The sequence below is a fragment of the Vombatus ursinus genome, unplaced genomic scaffold (assembly GCF_900497805.2).
Source record: "Vombatus ursinus unplaced genomic scaffold, bare-nosed wombat genome assembly UNPS02009173.1, whole genome shotgun sequence".
In the NCBI taxonomy this organism is placed as follows: Eukaryota; Metazoa; Chordata; class Mammalia; order Diprotodontia; family Vombatidae; genus Vombatus; species Vombatus ursinus.
In genome coordinates, this window is record NW_020948951.1 from 443,568 (window position 1) to 462,282 (window position 18,715).

Below are 18,715 nucleotides of genomic sequence, written 5' to 3' on the forward strand. Positions count from 1 at the left end.
AATTTACTGAAGGGAAAAACTCCTTAAATTGGCCAAATCAAAAAGGAAGTACAGAAGCTCACTGAAGAAACTAGTTCCTTAAAAATTAGAATGGGCCACACACACACAGACACACACAAAAATTAGAATGGGCAAGTGGAAGCTAGTGATTTTTTTTTTTTGAGGCAGTTGGGATTAAGTGACTTGGCCAAGGTTACACAGCTAGTAAGTGTCAAGTGTCTGGTCTGAGACTAGATTTGAATTCAGGTCCTCCTGCCTCCAGGGCCAGTGCTCTATCTACTGTACCACCTAACTGCCCTAGTAATTTCTTTTCTTTTCTTTTCTTTTCTTTTTTTTTTTTGGCTAGGCAATGGGGTTAAGTGACTTGCCCAGGGTCACACAGCTAGTGTTATGTGTCTGAGGCCGGATTTGAACTCAGGTCCTCCTGAATCCAGGGCCGGTGCTCTATCCACTTCACCACTTAGCTGCCCCACCCCTAGTAATTTCTTTAGACATCACGAAACAATCAAACAAAATCAAAAGAATGAAAAAAGAGAAGAAAATGTGAACTATCTCATTGGAAAAAACAGCTGACTTGGAAAATAGATCCAGGAGAGATAATTTAAGAATTATTGGACTACCTGAAAGACATCATCAAAAAAAGAGCCTAGACATTATCTTTCAAGAAATGACAAAGGAGGGGTAGCTAGGTGGCACAGTGGATAGAACACCGGCCCTGGATTCAGGAGGACCTGAGTTCAAATCCGGCCTGTGTGACCCTGGGCAAGTCATTTAATCCCATTGCCTAGCCAACAAAAAAAAAAATGATAAAGGAAAACTACCCTGATATTCTGGAGCCAGAGGGTAAAATAGACATTGAAAGAATCCACTGATCCTTTCCTGAAAGAGCTTCCAAAATGAAAACTCCTGGGAATATTATAGCCAAATTCCAGAGTTCCCAGGTCAAGAAGAAAATATTGCAAGTAGCCAGAAAGAATTCAAGTATAGTGGAGTCACAATCAGAATAACACAAGATTTAGTAGCTTCTACATAAAAGGGATCGGAGAGCTTAAAATATGATATTCCAGAGGGCAAAGGAGCTAGAATTACAACCAAGAATCACCTACCCAGCAAAACTGAGTATAACCCTTCAGGGGGAAAAATGGATATTCAGTGACATAGAGGATTTTCAGTCATTCCTGATAAGAAGATGAGAGCTGAATAGAAAATTTGACTTTCAGATACAAGACTCAAGAGAAGTATAAAAACGTAAACAGGAAAGAGAAATCATAAGGGATTCAATAAAGTTAAACTGTTTAGATTCCTGCGTGGGAAGATGATACTTGCAACTCCTAAGAACTTTCTCAATATTAGGACAGTTAGAAGGAGAATACATAGACAGAGGGCACAGGTGTTAGTTGAGTATGATGTGATGATATCTAAAAAAATAAAATTAAGGAGTGAGAAAGAAAAATGCACATAAAAGAGCTTAAATAGTAGAAGGGGAAGATGGGGAAGGCAGGGGGAAGCACTTGAACCTTACTCATAAAAATTGTCTCAAAGAGGGAATAACACATATTCAGTATAGAAATCTATCTTAGCCAACGAAAAAGTAAGGAGGGAAAGGGGATGGACAAGGGTGCTGATAGAAGGGGAGATTGGGGGAGGTGGTAGTCAGAAGCAAAATACTTGTGGATGGATAGGGTGAGAGTAGGATAAACAAGGAAATAGGATGGAGGGAAATAGTAATCATAACTGAAAAAATCTTTACCTCAAGTTCTCTGATAAAAGCCTCATTTCTCAAATATATAAATGAGTCAAATTTATAAGAATACAAGTAATTCCAGGTACATGATATAGACATTAAGAGTGATATAAGCAGATTAGGGAAGCATGGAATAATTTACCTGTCAGATCTATGGATAAGAGAAGAATTTATAACCAAATGAGATAGGACATTTTATTGTTCAGTCCTTTTTCAGCTATGTCCAACTCCTTGTGATCCCATTGTTGTTTTTTGTTTTTTGGGTTTTTTTTTGGCAAAGATACTAGAGTGGTTTGCCATTTCCTTCTCCAGCTCCTTTTACTGATGAGGAACTAAGGTAGCCATGTTTAAGTTATATGCAGCTAGAAATGTTTGAGGCAGGATTTGAACTCGTAAAGATGAATCTTCCTGATTCCAAGCCCATTGCTGTATCCACTGTACCACCTTGCTTCTCTATATAGAGCATTATGAGATGTAAAATGCATAATTTTGCATTAAATTAAAAAGGTTTTGCACAAACAAAGCCAATGCAACCGAGATTAGAAGGAAAGCAGAAAGCTGGCAAAAAATGTTAATATCAAGTGTCTCTGTTAAAGGCTTCATTTCTCAAATATATAGAGAACTGAGTCAGATCTGTAAAAATAAAAATCATTCCCCAATTGATAAATGGTCAAGGATATGAACAGATAGTTTTCAGAAGAAGAAATAAAAGGTATCTATAGTCATGAAAAAATGCTAGTTCAAACAACTCTTGAGGTACCACCTCACTTATCAGATTGGCTAATATGACAGAAAAGGAAAATGATAAACATTGGAAGAGATGTGGAAAAAATGGGACACTAATACATTGTTGATGGAGTAGGAGCAATTTAGAACTGTGCCCAAAGGGCTATAAAACTGCATATACTTTTATCCATCAATACCACTACTAGGCCTATATCCCAAAGAGATTTTTCAGAGGTGGAGAGAAGGACACCTTTGTACAAAAATACTTGTAGCAGTTCTTTTTGTGGTGACAAAGAATTGGACATTGAGGGGATGCCCATCAGTTGGGGAATGGCTGAACAAGTGGTATATGAATGTAATGGAATACTATTGTGCTGTAAGAACTTATGAGTAAGCAGACTTCAGAAAAAACTAGAAAGACTTACATGAACTGATGCTGAGTGAAGTGAGCAGAACCAGGAGAACATTATACATAGTAAGAGCAATATTGTATGCTGATCAACTGTGAATGACTTAGCTATTCTCAGCAATACGATGATCCAAGATAATTCCAAAGGACTTAATGATAAAAAATGCTATTCCCTTCAGGAAAAGAACCAATGGAGTCTGCACACAGATTGAAGTGTACTTAAAAATTTTTTTTCTTTATTTTTCTTGTTGTTTTTTTGGGGGAGGGAGGTCTGTGTTTTCTTTCACAACATGACTTGACTTACGTGAAAATGTTTTGCATGACTGCACATGGATATATAACCTGTATCAAATCGCTTGCCTTCTTAATGAGGGGGGGAAGGGAGAGAGAAATGTAGAGAACTTGGAAAAAATATCACATGAGCCATAAAATAGGAAGATTATGTTGGCCAAAGCTGTTTACCACTGTGATGGAGGAAATCTAACACAAACTGGAGGTTGAAGAGGGATTTCCAATGGTTGGTGAGGTCCTTCAGATAATCTTGTTTGCAAATTACATCATGCTAGTTGCATCAAGCCCCAGAATATTGCAGTCTCATGGTGATATATGACTGTGAGACATAGAATGAATGCTACAATCCCTGAAGGATTGAAAATGAGTATTGCACTGAGGGCAGTAGAGACTCATGATGGGTGTGAATAGGCTGTAGTATATATAACCAATGAGGACTTTTAAAGAACCATATTCAGATATCAATGATAGAAAGAAATGTTGGGCTGGTCACGTGGTAAGGGCAAGAGATTACAGATGGACAGCCTGAGAGTTCCGTTAGTGTCTTCACAATGTCAGGAGAAATTGAGAAGGACCTCTGGCATATTGAATGGACTCCCTGTGACAAATTTATGAGAAGACATGGACATCTGAACAGGGTAGTTATGCATGGATGAATTAGTCTTCAGTATTTGAGGGAATATCCAAATCATAGATGTTTGAGTATGGAGACATGGGCATGTAATATGTGGATAGAAGATGAATACAAAAGCATGACATGAGTCTGGTCATGTAAGAATAGTGTTGTGAGTGCTCACACTCAGAACAAGCTCGTGCTAGTATGGAAAGCTAAGGATGACAAAGAGTTTTTTAAAAATATATTGGAAAGGAAGTGGTTCAAAGATCGGATCCTGCAGGGTGGATGGATCAGTGTTAGTACTGAGAAAAGATGTAGCTGCTCAGACTCCTAATGTGCATCTGTATTCTCTCTTGAGGAGAAAAATATTTGGAATGGAAAGGCTAGAACTAAATTGGTTAATAAAAAGTTTCATTCAGGATAAATAGATAGTAAGAAAAATGCTTAGCCACTCTCAATAATTTCAGGTCACTGAGCTCAGATGAACTATATCCCAATGTCTTGAATGAACAAATGTATGTGATGCTGAGTCAATGTCAGTAATTTCTGAAAGATAATGGAGAATGGGAGAGTTACTACTGGGTAGAAGGACAGATGTTACCCCAGTTTTCAGAAAAAGAAAATAAAATCTGTAAACTTTGGAGTAGTGAGCTCAATTTTGCTTCCTGGCAAAGGGGTGGTTAGTAAACATGTATAAAAGAAGGCAGTGATCCCCAAGAGCCAGGATGGATTTGTCAAGAACAAGTCATCATGCTATTTTCTTTTCTGACACATTCCTTGCTTGCTGATGATGCTAGAACATTGGATGGAAGTTTGAGAAAGTTAGATTTAGGTTTAATATATAAGGAAAAACTCTTTAGAATTAGTGCTCTCCCAAAGTGGAATGGGACAGGAGGGAGGAGATTTCTCTTTAACAGAGGTCTTCAGGCAGAATCTAGATGACTGTTCATCAGGTATCTTCTAGAGAGGATTTGTATTCAGATCTTAGACTGTATTCAGATCTTAGACTAGGTTCTTTGAGCTCACTTCCAACTCTGTGCTTCTGTGAGTGTTTGTCAGCAGGATTATGGAAATCTCCAAGTATGAAATCAGGATGAGGTGGAGAGGAAGACAGAGCCAGGTACTGAACTCACTTGTAAAGAGGGGAGAGGCATATTGTGGCAAGAATGATATATGAAATGGATGATACAGACTGATACAGTGAAGCTCAGAGGAAGAGATGTTGCTGAACAATGATGGCAGGAGGATCTCAGAAAAGCTGTATGTATCTCTTGCTTGTGGACCTATGTATTCAGGGATGTGACAATTAACAGCACTGGAAAGGAGGTACAGCAATTTAGTGCCTTCTGTTAAAGAGCCAAGAGAATGAAGCAATATAAAATGAAGGGCATTTGTTAACAGTAGAAGTTGGGTTACAGAGAATACAGTGGAAAGAAGAGAGGGTAGAGGAGGAAAGGAACTGGAGAGAGGTAGGTTTGAGCCTGAATGGGTCTGAGATCATGAGGAAAAGGAACAGAGGAAAGGCATTTCTTTTGATGAATTTTCAGTTCCTAACTTTTTTTTTTTTTAAATTTGGCCCATTTCTTAGTGTTTTGAGGTGAAGAGGAGCTAGGCTTAGACATGACCTCTCTATTAGGTATATTGTCAGAATTCCTCTGTGATTACTTTTCAAATAAACCACCTCTCCCCTGGACTTCCAGAATGCTGTCAAAGATGAAAAGTTGAGCCCTGGGTTTTTTATTAGGACACAGTGTTTTTAAACACAGTGGATCTTTGGTGGTCAAGATCATCCTCCAGGTTGTCAAGTACTTCACTGTGCTAATTAAGCTTCGTTAGGAGAAAGTCTTGAGGGTGTATGTGTAATGATATCAAAATCTGATGGAAATGGGAGCCAGTAAACTGTCCCTAAGGATCCCTGTGGGCCGCATACTGACTTATAAAACCGTGTGGTGTGTGTGTGTAAAACTTATCACACCTTAAAATCAGATAGGAACTATATTTTCATCTTGTTCAGGCCACACTCAGAAGTGTTGTGGGCCATATGTTTGATAACTTTTGGTGTAACCATCCTGTGATTGGGAAGGGTTGATTTCAAGAGAAAACAACTTTGAATCACAGGGATGAGGGGAGCAGGAGGAATATATTCCAAAGATATCCCCCATGAGGAACATGTTCTTGGCTCTTTATTAGGTTTGATGTTTGAGGAAGCCCATTGCTAAAGGTAGCATTAAGCCTTTGCCTGAGGTCTCAGTTTTTTCAGAACCTAATCATTTTGGCGCCTAGGCATCTTCTTCAAGGTCCAGATCGTAGAGATCTTAGACTTTCTTGTGCCAAGTATAGTAAAAATCAAATTTGTAGAGCTGAAAGTATCTTGAAAGGGATATTTAGTCCCAATGAACAGGACTTTTCTTGTACAGTATCCCTAACAAATATTGTCCCACTTGAAAATCTCAAATTGAGGTCTCCAACCCAACTACTTCCTGGGACATCCTTTTTTTCGCTTTTGGGTAAAGAGGCTTCACAGTGAACCTCAATCTGCTTCTTTTCAAGGAATTTACCTGTTACTCCTAATTTTAATCTCTGGGACCAAACAGAATAAATTTAATCTTTCTTCTACATGTGATAGGCCTGGTATTTAAAGTCAAGGCTCTTTTCCTTCTGAATAAAATATTCCCACTTCCTTCAACTGATCATTGTCTGGGGTGGTCTCCAGTCCTCTCAGAATCGATTATCTTTCAAAGAAGAATCTGTATTTTAACTCTCTGATTTATCTTCTCTCCAAAAAAGAAAGTCTTTACATATAGAAACCTAATAGCACTGAGAATTGTACAGCCTCTGGAGTTGTACGAAACCTCCGGTTTGTAAAGTGGAAAGACCATTGTTTCTGGAGTCAAAAAGACCAGGCTTCAAATTCCACCTCTGACACTTAATGCCTCTGTGATTTTTGTCAAGGCACTTAACTTAAAGGATTCATAAAGTGAGAGAATTGGACTAGATGGCCTCTTGGGGCCCTTCAGACTCTAGATGTGTGTCCTGTGGTTATATGGATTCGTATTTGACCCGTAATTCTCTTCACAACTTCCTGACAATTTATTATCATGCATGTGTTGAAGACATGATGGGGGGAAACTCCCTGTGCCCTAAGACTGCCGATTTCCCCCCTCCCCCTTTTTGTTTGGATAGCTGGAATGGACATTTTTTTCCCTTATGTTGAGCTGTAGCCTGCCTTACTGTAATATCCACCCATTTATTGCTCCTAATTCTGTCCTCCACTTCAAAATAAAAGATAAACTAATCCTTCTTTCACATTATAGTCCTTCTGAATTTAAAGACTGCTATTATAAATATCTCCCTTTCCCTCTCCTTGATGACTTTTCTCTAAGCTAAGCATTTCTGGTTCTTTCAACTTATTCTCATAGGCTATGGTTTCCAGCCCCTTGTAATTTTTGTTACCTTCCTCTTCACAAGCTTAAGCTGGTCTCTTCTAAAAGCTTTGGTACCTGGTATTAGACACAGTACTCCAGATATGTTCTGACCAGGGCAGAATGATGGGATATCACGTCCTTTATTCAGTCATTATTTAGGTCTCTTTCTGGCCTTTTAATTTGCAGCATTGCACAGCTGACATATTGTCTTAATGTTCACCAGAAGTCATAGGTGCTTTTCACATGAATTACTTTCTGTCTTCTGTTTTTGTAGCCCCAATCTTGGACTTTTGCAGTCAATTAAAAGAAAAAAACCTACAATTCTTATGCACAGAATTTTATACTTTATCCCTATTAAATTTCATCCCTTAAATCTGGTCCATTATTCCTGTTTTATGCATACCTGTTTTATTATCTGTTTATCTCTGTTGCATGTTATCAGTAGATGGGATAAGCTTGTCACCTATTTCTTTATCCACATCACTGACAAAAATGTAAAACAGCCCTGGGCAAAGGATGGAACTCTGGCATTAACACACACACACACACACACACACACACACACACACACACACTCTCTCTCTCTCTCTCTCCCCCCCCCTCTCCCCCCCCCCCCTCCCCCTCTCCCCTCCCCCTCTCCCTCCCCCCTTCCTCCTTCCCTCTCTCTCCCTCTCACTCTCCTAACATCAGAGCATTAGCATTCTTTGAATCCAGGTTGTGAGAGACTTTTGAAAATATTTCTCTGAAATTCTGGCAACTTTTACTAGTTTAACTAACTTGTCGTAAAAGGAAATGGGGTTAATCTGATACAGCTTACTCTTAATGAAATCATATTAGCCTGTAGTGATCACCTCTTTCCTTTTCAAATATCTGTAAACCATTCTTTCAATGATCTATCCTAGCATTGTGTTGTCAGAAATGTATGTTACTTACTAGTCAGTTGCATCTGACTGTTTGTAACTCCATTTGGGTTTTCTTGGCAAAGATTTCCTTCTCCGGTTCATTTTACAGATGAGGAAACTGAGGCAAACAGGGTTAAGTGACTTGCCTAGGGTCACACAGCTGGTAAGTGTCTGAGGCCAGATTTGAACTCAGGTCCTCCTGACTTCAGGCTTGGCATTCTTATCTACTGCACCACCTTTCTGCCCTGCCTTACTAAACTTAACCAAACTCAGTAACACAGCACCTCTCCTGTTTGGTCCACTTCCTCAAAAATCACTAGGCCTTACCTTTTTGAAAATCAAGACCACATTTACCCTTCTCCACCTTGCCCATTTTCCACAGTTCCTCAAAAGTAGCCATCATTGGGTTCAGTAGTCATGTTTGCAAGTTCTTTTGGTGCTACAGAAAATAGTTTTCCAAGCTAGGTTAAAGAAACAAGATAAAGATTAAGTAGTTCCACCTTCTCTGCATTGCCTGTCATCTTTCAGTTCTCATCAAGTAGGAGGATCCTTATCCTTAATCTTCCCCTCAACTCAACATTGCTAAACAAGCAAAATGGGTAATTATACGCCTTAGCTAAAAGGCTTTTAGTCCTTCTGGAAAAACTTCTTGTTTTAAGATTGATACGTTTTTTTCCATCACATTCATTTTGGAACATATCCTTTTGTTCTCCACTATCTAGCAAGCCTTTTCTTGTATGAAAGGGTAAAAAAAGATATAAAAAAATAGTTCAGCAAAAGTAACCAACCCATCTACTGGATCTGATAGTACAGGCAGTGTTCCACACAAATTGCCTGTGCCTCTAAAGAAGGGAGGGAGGTAAATTTTTTCATCCCTTCTTCAAGTTAAGTATAGTCATAGTTATACAGCATTCATTTGTCTTTTTTTTTTTCTTTTCATTTCTGTTGTTGTAGTAATTGTGTATTATTTTCCTGGTTCAGCTCACTTCAATTTTATGTGTTCATGTGTTTTCCTGTGCTTTACTGAATTTTTGTTACCTTCAATTAGTTACATCCATGTACCACATTTTGTTTAACTATTCCCAGTCGATGGGCATTTATTTTGTTTCAAGTTCTTTGTTACCACAAAACATGCTGCAATAATTATTTTGGTGTAAATGGGACCTTTCTTTGTGTCTTTGACCTCCTAGAGGAGGAAGTTGCATGATTCCAAATTACTTTCCAGAGCAACAGGGCTACATGAAATGCTACAGTTATTTCTAAGTTGGATATGAGTTAGATTTTCCACTATGGTTGAACCACAATTCACAACCCCATCAATAATGCTATGTGAGTTATAGTGGGCCTGTCTTTTCACAGCCCCTCTGCCCTTGAATATTCTAATTTTTTGTCAACTTTGCTGATTTGCTTGGTTGTAAGATGAAACCTCAAGAGTTTTGATTTTTCATTTCTCTTCTTAGTGATTTGGAGCTATTTTTCATATTTTTAAAACAAACTTTTCATTGAAATATTTTTATCTCACCTACATTTCTCCCACTGTATCTTTTCTTCCCACCCACTCCCAAAGAGTCTTATGATAAAGAAAAGTATAGCAAAATTAACCAACATATCAAAAAAGCCTGGGTTGTATTCTATCCTCACAGTCCCCCACACTACAAAAATATAGGGAATAGGCACCTTATAACTCTACTTGGGAGCAGACTTGGTCATTATATTTTACAGTATTCCATTTTGATTTTTTTTGTTGTTTTTCATATCATTTATGTTGTTGTCATTGTACTTCTTGTTTTCTTGATTTTGGTTACGTCAAATTGTTCATGTGTCTTCCTATTGTATTCATCACATTTATCATTTTTTTATAGCACAGTAATATTCCATTTTAGTCAAGTGCCACAGTTTGTTTAGCCAGTCAGAAGCTGATAGACATCTATGTTATTTCTAGTTCTTTGCCACTTGAGAAGTCCCTCTTTAAATATTTTGGTGTTTATGGGGTCTTTCTTTTTGTTATTGACTTCTTTGAGTGGTATATACTTAACTGTAAAACTTCTGAGTTTAAAGGGTATGGACATTCTAATCATTCTTTTCAGATAGTTTCAACTTGCTTTCCAGAATATTTGGATCAGTTTACCAACAATGTATTAGTGTCTCCATCTTTCCATATTCCCCGCCCCCAGTATTAACTGCTCCCATCTTTTGTAATTTTTGCTCATTTGCTGGGTGTGAGGTAAAACTTAAAAGTTGTTTTGATTTATGTTTCTCTTAATAGTAACTAGGAATATTCTTTCATATGGTTGTTAATAATTTGCAGTTTTTTAGAGAACTGTTTTCACATCCTTTGCTCACTTATTCATTGAGGGACAACTCTTGGTCTCATATATAAGTTAGTTCTGTGTGTGTGTGTGTGTGTGTGTGTGTGTGTGTGTGTGTGTGTGTGTATCCTGAATGGCCAACCCTTATCAGAGAAATTTGATGCAAAAATTTTCCCATTTGACAACTTCTTTTCCTTCCTAGATGTTTTGTTTTAAATATTACCAAGACCTTCTCCCCCTTTTTTTGCATTTCTTTTTCAAAAAATTATTTATTAACACTTAAAAAATTTTTTAATTCTAAATTCTTTCCTTCCCAACACTTTCCCATTGAGAAGGCAAGCAATGTATCAGTTACATTTCCATATTAGCTATGTTGGCCCCCAAAAAAACAAGAAAAATAAAGTGAAAAAATTAAACTTCAGAGTAGCCAAGTCATTCACAGTTGATCATTATTATAATTTTGTTGTTACTGTGTACCAGGACTTTTCGATAACCAAAGTTATCTATTTTACTTTTTGTGATTACTTCTAACATTTCTTTAGTTAAGAACTCTCTCCTTTCTCCATTGATAAATGGTCAAAGGATACGAACAGGCAGTTTTCAGAAGAAGAAATTAAAGCTATAGTCACATGAAAAAATGTTCTAAATCACTACTGATTAGAGAAATGCAAATTAAAGCAACTTTGAGGTACCATCTCACACCTATCAGATATGGCAGAAAAAGAAAATGATCAATGCTGGAGGGGATGTGAGAAGATTGGGACACTAATGCATTGTTGGTGGGGTTTTGAACTGAACCAGCCATTCTGGAGAATAATTTAGAACTATGCCCAAAAGGCTATAAAATTGTTCATACCCTTTGATCCAGCAATACCACTACTAGGTCTATATCCCAAAGAGATCAAAGGAAAAGGACTTATATGTACAAAAATATTTATAGCAATGGCAAAGAATTGGAGATAGAGGATGTATCTATCAATTGGGAAATGACTGAACAAGTTTGTGTGTGATTGTGATGGAATACTATTCTAGAAGGAAGGTTTCAGGAAAACCTGGGAAGACTTATGAACTGACACAAAGTGAGATAAGAACCAGGAGAACATTATACACAGTAATATTAATATTGTACAGTGATCGGCAGTGAATGACTTAGCTATTCTGAGCAATACAGTGATCTAAGACAGTTCTAAAAGACTTGGGATGAAAAATGCTGTTCACCTTCAGAGAGTTCAAATGCATTTCAAAGCATTTTTTTACTTTTATTTTCTTGGGGTTTTTTGTTTTTCTTTTTTGGTGTATTTCATAACATTGCTGATATGGAAATATGTCTTGCATAGCTTACAATCTATATCAAATTGCTTGCCTTCTCAAGGGGAGGAGGCAGAAATTTTGAAATTCAAAATTTTAATAAATGAACGTTTAAAAAAATTTTTTTACATGTGGTTGAGAAAAAATGAATTTAAAAAAGAAAAGAGCTCTCCTCTTATTGATAGCTATGAAATTTCCCTAATCTGATTCTCTTCAGACTTTTAAAATCTGTGATCTTTTAACATTCAAGTTATGTAACCATTTGGAACTTAGGTAGTAAATAGTGTAAAGAATGTATCATTCAATTCTTTCATCTGGTCTAGTGGCCTGTAGTATATACTTCCAGTACTGTATAAGATCTTTGTTTCTTCTTCTTTTGGCTATCATATGTTCACGCTAGGCTTCCCCACAACTTCATGAATTTCCTCAGGTGAATATCCTCTTTTTAAGCTTTATTTTTTCGATTAACAATCATTTATAAATATAATCTTAGTGTGTAATCACTTTTCCTCCCTTCTACCTTATATCATCTTCTTAAACAATGTATACTGTTCCATTACCTTGTTCTAGTTATGAATTGTATCCCTTCAAGTCTGTGATATCTGTAAGTCACCCCAAGTTACAATTTCCAGATCACTTTCTCATTATCTTTATTCTGTGTATTGGTATATACACATCCAACCCGTAAGTATCATTTCTGCCCCTTTTCCCTATTATTTTCTCCCCCAAATTACTGAATATCTGATACTTTCTTTTTATGTCATATTTCCTATCCTATGTGGTATCTGGTTTAACAGTCATGCTTAAAACTATTTTCTCCTTTGTCTTCCCTTTTAGTTTAATTCCAGTTGTATTCATTTTTGTCTTCTGCCATCATATTTGTTGAAGCTATATCTTCTTTTATGACCTCAAGTCTACCATCCTAGTCAATGTCCTTATTATTTTATACAACTGTTCTTCTAATAACCGTCTAACTAGTCTTTCTGCCTCCATTCTTTCCCTCCTCCAAAACATCCTACACACAGCTGCCATATTTATCTTCTCAAATATTGCTTTGTTTGTAGATGTTACCATTAATCTACTCCCATTGCCCTCTTTTCCTTTTCCCCAAGAAACCTTTAGTAGTTCCACATGCCAGTGGAATAATCCACATTTCTCAGCCGGACATTGGTGCCCATCATAATTTGTACCATACCTGCCTAGTAGTTCACATCAGAGAGGACTTTAAAGTTTTCACAAAGCTCATTCTTCACAGTTCTTTAAGAGCATAGGTATCATTCCCATTTTATATGTTAGAAATATGAGGCTCCGCACATATCAGTAAATGTTTGAGGTTGGATCTTGGTTATTCTCCTGTAGTCTTGCCCCTTTGAACCTTTCTGCTTCCTTATACCATTTTCCCTTCTAGGAAGGAATACCTTTTCTAGTCTCTGCCTTCAAGACCTCTTTCAGCTCCCACTTTCTCTTTTAACCCTTTGCCGATTACCTCAGTTCTCATTAATCTTGTCTTCTTCTAAGCTAGCCTTTATTATCTGTGCCACTAATTTGGTGTTTAACATATATTGCTTTGTATTATTTACCGCATTAGATGTATAGTATGCTTTTTCAAATAGTTATTAAGTCTGTTGTGGTTGGGACCCATAACATAACTTTGCATGCACAGTCTGTTACATCGTGCCCTTCCAGAAGTATGGGTTGGTAATAATGTTTCAATTTCACAGCAAGTGACTTATCTGACAAAAATGCTGCTTTGTTGCTTTTTAAAATTGTAGCCAATGGATTCCATGCATGAGAAGGGAATGTCGGATGATCCTCGATATAACCAGATGAAAGGGATGGGAATGAGGTCTGGGGGACATGCAGGGATGGGGCCTCCTCCAAGCCCAATGGATCAGCATTCTCAAGGTACTGTTTTTCTCATAAGGCCCTTTCCCTCCACCTTTTCCCACATCAGTGTTTATATATTTGCAGTAGTAAAGCTGTGTGCACACATCTCCGGGATCTCTCTGAACACTTTATATGGCAGAGATTTTTCAGTTTGTCATTTTCCTTCTGGATATAGGTTTTAATAGCCATACCCAAAGTTGTTTTGAGCAACAGCTATTTAGAGTTTTATTTCTCCTCATTGTAACATTACTAATTATAAGTCTGTAAAATGACCTTTTTCATGTTATTTAACAATATCCTGTCTCTGATATTATCCTTATGCATATAGCATTAAAGGTCTTGGACGAACTGTCAAAGGTGACTAAGTTCGTTCCCCACTTTCAGTATAGGAGCTATACTTTAGGATTTTAGAGAAAATACTGTTTTTCTTAAAAATCATGAGAAATATGTAGTGTGACTATTTAGCATTTCATTTCTCCATAGGTTATCCCTCTCCTCTGGGTGGCTCTGAGCATGCCTCAAGTCCTGTTCCGGCTAATGGCCCATCTTCAGCCCCCCAGATGTCATCTGGTCCTGGTGGGGTACCATTAGATGGTAGTGACCCACAAGCATTAGGACAACAAAACCGTGGCCCAACGCCTTTTAATCAAAACCAGCTGCATCAGCTCAGAGCTCAAATTATGGCTTATAAAATGCTGGCCAGAGGGCAACCTTTACCAGATCACCTGCAGATGGCAGTGCAGGGAAAAAGACCAATGCCAGGAATGCAGCAGCAAATGCCAACACTACCTCCACCCTCTGTATCTGGGACAGGACCAGGACAAGGACCAGGACCTGGACCTGGGCCTGGTCCAGGACCCGCACCTCCAAATTATAACAGACCTCATGGTGAGTGTTGACTGCCTGTATTGCTTCTGTTATTTGTAATATAGCCTAGAACAGCCTACGGCAGGGGAAGGGGGGCAGTTAATAAACAAAAGGGCTTCTGTCTGTCTGTATATTACTGTTTGTTTAGTCATCCATTCACCCCTAGTCCAACCTTTTAATGGTGCCCTACAGTGGACTTCATTAAAGTGTGCTTGTTCACTTGCCTTTCGTAGCTTTGTCAGCACGAAGTTAAAGGAATTGTGACTCTACTGCATTCATTACTTTTTCATCTGCCCACGTATACATTTGGAAACAAAGCTGCCCTCCACTTTACCTATACAAAAGAGTTTTAAAATAAATTCTTTGCTTCCCACTACTCACAGGTATGGGAGGGCCAAACATGCCCCCTCCTGGACCCTCAGGAGTTCCCCCAGGAATGCCTGGACAGCCTCCTGGTGGACCCCCAAAGCCCTGGCCTGAAGGTAACACTTATGTTCTTTTTTTGGACAAAGCCTTTGTATTGTGATTTTTTGCTGCAAGAATAAACATCATGGAGGCATGCAGACTGGATAGAGCAGAAAATGGTGGTAAGAGTACAGTCAGTCTCAATTGAAATTTTTTTATGTTGCTAGTTTCTCCAGTACTTAAGCCTTTGCAGTTTCTAAAAGACCTTGAATTTGCATTCTGTTGTTTGGTTTTTTGTTTTTTTTTTTTTGATATCATTGGAAGTTTCTGGTCCCTTGGATTCTCCAAAAACTCTCTCTCCCTTGCAACTTAGGTAAGGAGACATTATCCTAAAAAGGATATTGTAAGATTTCCTTCTAGAACAAGAGTTCTTAACCTAGGGTCCATAAACTTTGTTGTTGTTTTTTTCTGATATAATTGATTTCCATTGTGATCCTATGCATTTTATTTTGTATATTTAAAAATACTTCTGAAAAGGGTTACATAGGCAAGTCCTTAATCTTTCTAGGGAATTACTTAGGAAAACTTTTTTTTTTTAAACTAATAATGGTCACTGTTTGGGTCTACTTGCACCGTAATAGATATAAAGGTCAGTAGCTTATGGGGTTACATACAAAAGTTATGGTGGCTATATCTGAGTTTAGAGATTCTGAGCAATAGAATAAATTGCAAGAGGTCTTTGAAGGCACTTTGTTTTATTGCTGCAGCTGCTGCTTATACCATAAACTGAATGAGGATAGATCTCTTTTGTTCTTCTTTAAGAAGGGTGTCATTTGTAGACAAATCCTGGACAGCTTTACATTCAGTGTCATATCTTCACAAGGACTTGCAACTGAAATTATGACAGTAAATAAGCTGCTAAGAAGCCAATATTTTGTCCTTGTCAGTTCATGACAAGAAGTTAAAGAAAACATGGCTCCAAAAAATCAAATAATGTTAGCATCAAAATAAAATCCTGTAGACCTATTGTATTTGAGTTTCAACAAGGCACTTGACAAAAACTTTTATCATCATTATGGGTAAGATAGACAGCTGTGAGCTACACGAAAGTATAGTTAAATTAGGAACTGGTAGAATAATTAGATTTAAAAAGCTATTAATGGGTCAGTGGGGCAGCAAGGTGGCACAGTGGATAGAGTGCTGGTGCTGGGGTCAGGAATACCTGAGTTCAAATCCAGCCTCAGACACTTACTTGCTGTGTGACTATGGGCAAGTTACTTAACCCTCTTTACCTCTGTTTCCTCACCTGTCAAATGAGTTAGAGGAGGAATGGCAAACCACTTCAATATCTTTACCAAGAAAACCCCAGATGGGGTGAGGAAGAGTCAGACACAACTGAAAACAATTTAACAGTGGACCAATTTCAACCTGGAAAGAGAATTCTAGGGGCAAATCTTTCTTTGGCCCCCTGTGCTAGTCAACATTTTTATCAGTAACTTGGAAGAAACCACTAAATTTGCAGATAAAAGGAAGCTTGGTTGGAGAAATAGTGGTGAATGGCAGAATTAAAAAAATCTTGTCAGGCTAGAACAATGAGAGAAATCTAGGGCAACCAAAGTCTGTAGAGCTAGATGAAAAGTTTGCCTTAGGGTTCAGAACAGTTACTTTGTAAAAGATTGGTAGCCAGAAGAACTAATGCTGTTCTCAGCTGCAGTAAAGAGCTGTCAAGGGACTGGAGTGGTTCACTTTCCTCTGCCCTGAGGGTCTACATTTGGGACATTGATGTGCAATAGAGCATATTAGATAAGGCTGCACTTGGAGTCAGGAAGATCTGAATTCAGATCCTCCATCAGGCATTTAATAGGTTTGTGATCTTGGGCAAATCATTGAACCTATTAGGGCCTCAATTTTCTTGTCTATAAAATGGGAATAGCAATACTGGCACACCCTAATCGTTGTGAGGAAAGCACCTCAAAATCTTAATCCATCTTCCATGTAGCTGCCAGATTTAATTTAAAGGGAAAAAAAAATATTTAAAGACTGAGTCTCTCCATCTCATTGAGGCTGGAAGTAAAGGAGCTTTACTTCCTGTCCTGCTCCTGAACTTTGATTCACTTCATTTCTGGCCTGAGCCATTTTGCCACCATCCTCCCTTGGTCCCCGAGGCTCACTATCTTTATGCCTAACTTAGTACAGGTGCCTGATTGCCACTGCCTACTGAAGCATAGTGGTATTCTTAATGTATAAGTCTAACTGTATCATTTCTCTGCTTGAGAAGCATCATTGGTTCCCTATATCCTCTAGCAAGAATGCAAACCCCCTGGGGCAACTAGGTGGCACAGTGGATAGAGCACCGGCCTTGGAGTCAGGAGGACCTGAGTTCAAATCTGGCCTCAGACCAAACACTTGACACTTACTAGGTGTGTGACCCTGGGCAAGTCACTTAACCACAACTGCCATAAATAAATAAATGAATGAATGAATAAGTAAATAAATAAATAAATAAATGAAAGATTGCGAACCCCTATGGTTGGCATATAATCACAGTCTGGCTCCATCCCATTTCTAGGTCAGTTGCATGTTATTCTCCCTCATGCATTCTGTGTTTCAGCCAAAGTGGCCTATTGGAAGTTCCCCATATTTAATATTCCATTTGTTTTTGATGCCTTTTCATAGTTTGTGTATCTACCCCCCCTTTTCGTGGTGTACACCCCCTTCTTGCCTGGTTCTTGTAGCCCTGGTCTCCTTCAAGGATCATGTCAAGGGCTACCTCCTTCTGAGACCCTTCTTGATTGCCCCATTAAAGCCCCCACCTCTGCTTTGGGTTTAGTGGATTACATATTGTATTATATTACTTTACCTTGTCTCGTCCAGGTCCGAGTCATTTACCCCCAGTAGAATGCAAGTGAATGCTTGGGAGTCAAGCACTATTTTGTTTTCATCTTCACACCCTCAGACCTGCCTAGCACAGTGCTCACAGGCCCTTGGATGCTGGTTGCATCTAAAGTGTTACAGAGATGTGATGTTGTTACTGTTGTTGGATCTGAGCACCACATTTTAGGAAGGACTAAAGTTTATCAAAGCAGCAGAGGGTAACCAGAGTAGGGAAAAGATGGGATCAGGCCATATAAGGATCTGAAATAATTGGGGAGAGTTAGCCAGAAGAGAATAGGCAGGGAGACAGGATAAGTACTTAAAGGGTTTTCATGTGGAAGAGGGATTAGACTCTTACTGCTCCTTGGCCCTAGGGGCCAGAACTAGGAGAAATGGGTTCAAGTTTCAGAGAGACAGACTTAGGCATCATATAAGGAAAAGCTTGCTAACAATCATTCATTGATGAAATGTGTTTAATCAGGAAGTCAGTAAATCAGTAAGCATTTCTTAAGTACCTACTATATATCAGGCAGTGAACACACTTTCCCCCACCATAGCCTATGGCAGTTATTCACCTATTCATTGTCATTGCCTTTTTTTGGGGAGGGGAGGATAACTTAACTTGCCGTCTTATTGCATAGGGAGCTACTAGTATAGAAGCTTCCACTTACCAATGTAGATTAATACCTGCTCTCCTGCTTAGTCTTACAGAGTTCTCTGGGGAACTGAGAGATCATGACTTGCTCAATTAGTGTATGTCAGAGATAGGACCTGAGCCCAGGTCTTCCTGACCACAAAACTATCACTCTGTCCACTGTATCATGTTGCTTCCCTCCTGTTCTATAAGAATAGCACGAAAATTTGCCAGATGCTGTTTATAAACATTTATCTTCTCTCCTATTTCTGTTTAAAAAAAAAAGGAAAACAAAACCTTTATAACAAATATGCATGA

General features: G+C 38.3%; 1 protein-coding gene across 9 annotated transcripts in view; it reads left to right on the forward strand.

The window, feature by feature from the left end:
* SMARCA4 (SWI/SNF related, matrix associated, actin dependent regulator of chromatin, subfamily a, member 4) overlaps positions 1–18,715 on the forward strand; it is a 120,999-nt gene that overhangs the window by 25,544 nt on the left and 76,740 nt on the right. For all 9 annotated transcript variants that reach the window (XM_027851127.1, XM_027851134.1, XM_027851125.1 and 6 more), the window contains exons 3-5: positions 13,503–13,635; positions 14,101–14,505; positions 14,868–14,966. In XM_027851127.1, coding sequence (XP_027706928.1) covers positions 13,503–13,635; positions 14,101–14,505; positions 14,868–14,966 — 637 coding nt within the window. The remainder of the gene's footprint in view (positions 1–13,502; positions 13,636–14,100; positions 14,506–14,867; positions 14,967–18,715) is intronic.